Consider the following 7,166-nt stretch of genomic DNA (forward strand, 5'->3'; position numbering starts at 1 on the left):
TATAATTATATCCAACAATAATACAACTATGTGCAAAAGATAGCACAAGCATATACAGTGTAAGTATAAATATCTTCGTATCTTGCTATAAATATGTACGGGACTAAAAATTAAATGCTACTAGTTTAGAACGCCGTGTTAAAATCTGGTGAAAAGAAGAGCCGGGAAATTAAGTTTTGCAAAAATTAATTATTGCAAAGCTACCGGAGAAAATATGTCATGCTTGTCATGGAGACAATTCCATTAAATCCGATCCTGCTTCCAAACACACTCTATTCCCCACGAGAAGTGCCGGACGTCCGTGGTAATCGAGGATTGGTATGATACATGGAGGACAGGCCACGTATACCATCTCACAAAATCACCAAGCGAATGGGACTGGTGCAGTGAAACATTTCTCCCCTGCTATAAATAATGAATTAGATTCACCAAACTCGTGTGAACATAATCCGACTTAGATACGACGCAATCCATCGGAGCTTCCCACAGACCCGCTCCCCCCTCCCATATCGTGGCATGCATTACGGGCTACGGACCGAAGCCACTGCCGTTGCTCTCCAAAGCTTCCAAGCCATGGAGGGGGACCGTAAACTAAACTGGCAATATTTTGTCAAAGATTGCCCGTTTGCACGCTATGGTGACCAGATCTTGCTCGCACCCTCCGTTACTATTATTATATTACTTCATCCAAGATTACATATTCCTGCAGCTCCAAAACTCCAATAAATTCTCCCTCAAGCCACCGCCAACTCCCTTCCATCTCCGCTCTCTTTCTTTCCTACCCTTGCTCTGGTTAATATCCGATCTCAGAATAGCAAAGAGGATAAGAAATGGGATGGGTTAAAGTAGCACTTGTTTTGGTGGCACTCCAAGCCCCCACCTTTTTGTTGCCACAGAGAGCAGCTGCAGGAGACTTTCTTGCTCCTTTCCTATCCCCTGTTCTCAGTACTGCTCTCATCTCTCTGTCTGTCCTTTGTGCTTTTCTTCTTTTTTTTTTGGGGGGGGGGGGGGGGGTTCTAATTGTATTGATTGTTGGTGATGTTTGTTACTTGGATTTAGTACTCTTTGCTTCAAACTATATGGATCACCCTTTGTTTGTTATATTTTGCTACAATTTGGATGTTTTGTTGTTCTACTCGTACGGGTTTTCCTCACAATTTCCATTGGGATAAACCTTATACTTCATCTTTTTGTTTTTAATTTTCTCGGTTTTTATCTATTTATAACTTGGGATTTTGGTAAGATGGTTCTTGTTCTGGCGTTTAGAAATTCTTTGCTTCATCAGTTGAGGAAAGTTGAATGGGTTTTCATTTTCTGTCAAAGTTTTTTCTTAAGATTCTTTGTAGTTGTAATCCTTGATGATTTAATTTTGCTGACATGGGTGATACCGTTGTTCTTAAATAAGTTCATCTTAAAGTTTTTGAATTATCTGTAGAATTTGATTTTTAGTATACAGGGATACCTTCCAAGATTTCTCCAGGTAAAAATTTATGTTGTTGCACAAAACTGATTAGAATCCAATTCCCAGTCTTTTGATTCCTCTCTGCAGATTAAAGTTCAATTAGCCTATTTTTCCAATTTATAATTAGTAATTCTTTTGTTTATTTATGTTCCTCATGATTTCCTTCTCTCTTTAAGCTGTTTTTAAATGGGAGTTTATGTTGTTGCTTTTACAATATAGTTTTTTTTGTCCCTCTAGAATCCAGTCTTGCAATTCCTCCCATCTAAAGAATCCCTTTCATTAGTCTCTCTTCTTCCCCAATCTTGAAGTTTCTTTGAACTTACTTATGTTAAAGTGGAGTTCACATGATCTAACTTTACTATTCTAAAATCTTTTCTTTGCTTTGTATGACTTGTCTCTATTATATATAGACTTCCAAGAAGTAGAGAGCTTCTAACATGTGCTCTTGTTTTGTTTGTATTGGTGATTTGCTAGATGCCACCTGTGCTAATGTGGATTGTGGGAAGGGGACCTGCAACGCATCATTCGACCATACCTTTGGGTTCGTCTGCGAGTGCAAACCGGGCTGGTCTCAGTTCCACATTGGTGACAGTTTCCGCTTCTCTCCCTGCGTCATCCCCAACTGTAACATCTCTCTCTCCTTCTCTCTCCAATTGGTAGACGCCATCATCATGGACTAATCCATGAAATATAGTAAGGACTTTAGAGTCACTTGTTAGGTGGGGCTCAAGCAAAAAGAGTTGATATTTGGGCAGAAAACAAAGTCAACATGGGTCTGACCATTATGATAATGGAGACAAGGCTTAATTTTTTTGTTAGAATTTGCTCTGGTTAAGTCAAAAACAAAGCCAGCAGGGGTAACCATAGATTCTTCTTCATTTGGGCAGAGTCTAAATTGGGTTCAGGTCGAGTCTAGACGAAAATGTCGCCCACCTGTATAGTGTGGTTGCAGAATGGTGCTTAATTAGCACTGCGAAGTTTGAAGTGCTGCTTCTAGACTTGATAAATATAGCATGGAAAATTCAAGGGTTAGTGACATAATGAGAAGTTGAATACTTAGCTAAACTTTGACAGCTCCACTGAATCAGCAGCTGGTTCCCATGCTAAATCATGGACCTGTTTGGATGCACATGTAATACTAAACTGAAATGTCCTATCTATAGTTCTGTATCTTGTGATCATCTTTCAATGGTTTATTTATTTATTTGGTCATTTAATTATTATTTTTCTCTAAATGTAGGAGGGGCTGAGGCTCCATTTATTGTTGTTGGATAAGGATGGGTATCGAACATAGATATCTTGTATCAGCACAAGATATCGTACCAACTATGTCAGTTGGCACCCTCCTATCTATGGTTTATTTCAGAATTGGTTTCCGGCTCTCTGCCAGAAGCCAAATCCAATTTACTAGAGTGCTTTCAATCATTAAAGTCGTTAGTATTTTCTCATCCAGCCTCCTCTTAGGTCCATGATTGATACCAATTTGACACTACAAAGTGAGGAAATAAGGAGTCAAAAGGAGTAGTAAAGTGAAGAGATGCATTTGCTTGCTAAATAGTCGGGTGTAAGCAATTGGTAAATTTCTTTTGACTGCATCAACTGGTTTATGGGCTCCTACTCATTATCAACTCATCATTTAATTGCATTTAGCTAAAATGTTTATGCTTTTTATGCATTCTTGATTTAGGTCCAATCAATTCATTTTTCCACAAGCTGACTTCTTTAGTCCCTGGGCTAATTCGATCAAAGAGTAACTCCCATTTGCCCTATAGGCATGAAATTCTAATATTCATTCCTATGAATTGTCAGTTCTTCAAGCAAAATATGCTATAGACAAGGTCCATAAAATCAGTATTGGGAACCGTACCTGTATGCTATCTGTCCGATATGTACCGTCTATATAATGTGACACATTTCCTCTACTAAGACAGCTCCCCACATTTTTTCACACTCGCAATCATAGGATTGCCTAAAACCTGGTGGTATGGGTCGGTATCGAGTGGAACTAGTCAGTTCCACTGTGTTCAGACCGGTTTGGACTAGTTCGGCCCGAGTGCCAAACCAAACCAGCAAAATCAACCCGATTCCGTAATAGTTTGATTCAGTTCACTGCAAACTGGGCAGTTAGGGTAAGTTTTGCATAACTTAGTTGTAGATAAACTATTTAACAGAATATTTTTGCGGCCTAAATTATATAATATTTCCCATTCCATATGATGGTTCAAAACTACTTTTCTCTTGAGCAAGTGGTCCGGAACTACTTCGACTTTGAAACAAGACAGAAGCGAACAATGAGACAATAGAGTTTAGCATCATTAATATTTAGAAGGAAATATTTCCTCAAGAAATATTTAGAAGCAGAAAGCATTTCTCTTTAATGGTTTTTTCCTTTTGCAAATTGTGTAATGCTTCGATTTTTCCTCAACTTTACAACCCTCCAAGCAATGTATTTAAGAAGAAAAATCTGTTCTTGGGAGATAGATGGAAGAGCTTGGATAGGCTTTGGAAGACAGATCATTGAGACAAACTCTTACATCTTATGGGAAGAGAATTATGCTACAAACTAATGATGGCAGAGACATCCCTTTCCTTATTAAGATTGAACAGAGGAACAATTTTCTCTTAGAACACTTCATCTTTGTCATCATATACCTGTTGGATATTCGTCCAATTAAGTAGAGTTTTGCTTTTGCTAGAAGACATTACTAATTGAAGCATCTGAGAGAGAGAGATAAATGTCTTGGTGATAAGGGGATAAAAATTTTCTGATGTACTACAATGCCTTCATGCATGTAAAAAGATTAAATAATTATTTTAGATTTCTGCTTGTAGCTTTTCTTTCTGTTTTTAATTCTGATTTATGGTTGCTGCTTCCAGGTAGCATCAATTACTCTTGCTACAACCATTCTGAAGCTCCAGCACCCTCACCGCCAACTCCCTCAAATTCCTCCATGTTTGACCGTAAGCATCACCGTCATCCTCTTCGTTTTCGTACTCTCTTGGAATCCAATCTTAGTATTAGTCCAACATCGAGTATAAAACAGTCATATTTTTATTTTTCTCTTTTCCCTTCTTGTTTCCAACAGCATGCTTCGGGTCCTATTGTGGAGGTGGCACGTGTGTAAAGACATCAAGTTTCGACCACAGATGTGAATGCAAGGAGGGTTTCAGCAACCTTCTCAACGAAACCAGATTCCCATGTTATAGAGACTGTAAGAACACCATCATCGATCATTGTCATAAAAGAGAACGATAAATTAAAAAAAACGAAAGAAATGGGAGGAACATTCAGCTTTACTTTATAACAGCCCTGTGTTCTTAAATAATGTGGGGGTTTCTTGCAGGTTCCCTTGGGGCAGATTGTGCAAATTTAGGGATCACATTGCCGAATGCTACCACCCCATCATCTCCACCTAGTCTATCCACCCCATCATCTCCACCTAGTCTATCCGACAATGGCAGTTCATTTGCTGGAGGTAAAAAATTGTGTAGTTAAGCTGATATGGTTTAATTTCTTAGTTGCTACACTAACAATTTAACTGAAGCGGCACATTAAATGGAACTTTTTTGATGTGTTTATTCAACAGATTCCTTTGCTCCAAACAACTTGCTATGGCTGTTGGTATTGATGATTTCTTTCAGCATGGTTCGAGCAACATAGATAAGAGTTTAGAGCATCAGAGATGAGATTCTTACGCTGATACATAGATAGTATACATGTGATGTTCATCTGCAGATGAGATTTACACCTTTTCGCTGTTTATTTTATTTACTTATTTAAGATTTTTTGTAAATAACAGCTACAATAAACCATACTTCGTCGAATTTGGATGCTTTCTGTTTCCTTGATCCAAATTCTCAGATAGGAACAATAATCTGTATTGGATATCTATAGTTAATAGAATATGGAGAATGCGTTGTAGCCTTTTAGTTGATATTCAAATTGTCTTCAGCGTCTGCGCAAAGTTGTGTACTTGCGTTAATCTTAACCAGGCAACAGTCCTTTTGTGAGGACCCGTGCGGGCATGTGCTTAGTCCCACATCGATTATTTGCTGGATAGATCTTGGGTACTTATACAGGATCAAGGAACCAAATAATAATTTCCGGCTAGCCATTTCGGATGAGGTCCTGGGTTGTTATAAATGGTAACAGAGCGGACCCGGCCATAACCTATGTGGACTAGGAGACACTGCAGCACGGATCTATTAAGGCTGATCACGGATTGATCGTGGTGCTTGTGATTAGATTTGAATGAATTTGAACCCTCAGCCTGACGAGGATGTCAGGGCTTGAACGAGGGGAGTATGTGAGGATCCATGCGGGCGTGTGTTTAGTCCCACATCGGTTATTTGCTGGGTAGATTTTGGGTAGTTATACAGGATCAAGGAACCCAAATAATAATTTTCGGCTAGCCATTTCGGGTGAGGTCCTGGGTTGTTATACCTTTTCTGTGCTTTCCTATTCTTTTCTGGTAGCAAAAAAAGCTTCATTTTTGAACCGAAGAAAAGAACCTAGAGACAAATCAGTATCATGAAGCTTAAACATATATCTTGAGTTCAAAAACTCTAATAATTCCTAAGGCCTTAATGATGATGCAAACAGCTGCTCCGGATGTTTTTATAAGTTAAAATGTCTCATTATAAGACTGCCTATACTTTATTTAAGCAAGGCAAGCCATCATACTTCTTGGGTTCTCTCTTATTCATAAAGGTTTTAAGTTCTTTTATCCATCCATGAGTAAGATTTATATCTCTTCTTGTCATTTTTTGATGAGACCATGTTTGCTTCTAAGAGCACCCCTCGACCCATCTCTTCATATTCCCGAGAGACATTGCGAGCTGGGATATGAATCTCCATCCATTTTTATCTCCATGCAGTCTATCAGACACACCACCCACCACCTCTCCAACACACAACCGAGTCCATGTCCCTCCTGTTCGTCTAAACCCGTCGAACCCAAACCTTGAATCTCAATCTAGAGAACTCACCTCTTGCAGCAGCAATCATCGAACCTCTATCACTTCTGAACTATGATGCCCGCTTGTACCCATTACATAGGCAAATTATACCCCACACTACGTGCACCATGTAGCCATACTCCATGCCAATCATCTCCCCTCCTTTTTGAGGGTTTCATTCATTATGCACTTGTCTCAATAATTGGCCCACAAGAAAGAGATAAGATGATTGGCATGGCACATAGCTACATTGGTGCATGCAGTTTAGAACTTAGAATTCAGCTAATCTCTGAGTATACTACCAGTAAGATGCACCATGTAAATTTGATCACTAATGAATAAAAGTATCTTTTCTCTAGATATTGTTCAAGTATTTCAAGTCGGACACCCTATTCTAAAGCAGCCAAATGCACCAAGTATCATAGGTCGGACTTCTCTCTCAAAGACCAGTGGCCTCCTAAAAAAGAGGACAACCCAGAAATGCCTGGGACCTCTGACCTATGAGCCCACAAGGCTAAAGAGCTAAATAAGGAGAGCCGAACTCTAGGTACTTCATGCAGACACCCCAGGATTAGCTAGGACTTTCGTTCTATAATCCCATGAGGCTAGGGAGCTAAACCTGGAGAGCCAAACTCTAGGTACTCCCACGGATACACCCCAGGAATAGTTGGGACATCCGTTCCATAAGCCTACGTGGCTGGAGAGCGAACCCGGTTAAAGAACTAGTTTGTCCCTTGGAGACAAC

The 7,166-nt window shown here is 39.4% G+C and overlaps 1 protein-coding gene across 1 annotated transcript; it reads left to right on the forward strand.

Annotated features, from left to right (window-relative positions):
- The first annotated feature begins 616 nt into the window (after positions 1 to 616).
- On the forward strand, positions 617 to 5,401 carry LOC103721105 (neurogenic locus notch homolog protein 3-like). The gene is made up of 6 exons (XM_008811159.3): positions 617 to 945; positions 1,937 to 2,086; positions 4,340 to 4,423; positions 4,549 to 4,674; positions 4,807 to 4,938; positions 5,050 to 5,401. Exons 1-6 carry the CDS (start codon positions 831 to 833, stop codon positions 5,121 to 5,123), a joined length of 681 nt encoding a protein of 226 aa, XP_008809381.2. The 5' UTR covers positions 617 to 830; the 3' UTR covers positions 5,124 to 5,401.
- The last annotated feature ends 1,765 nt before the right edge of the window (positions 5,402 to 7,166 follow it).

This window comes from Phoenix dactylifera, unplaced genomic scaffold, assembly GCF_009389715.1.
Source record: "Phoenix dactylifera cultivar Barhee BC4 unplaced genomic scaffold, palm_55x_up_171113_PBpolish2nd_filt_p 001045F, whole genome shotgun sequence".
Lineage (NCBI taxonomy): Eukaryota > Viridiplantae > Streptophyta > Magnoliopsida > Arecales > Arecaceae > Phoenix > Phoenix dactylifera.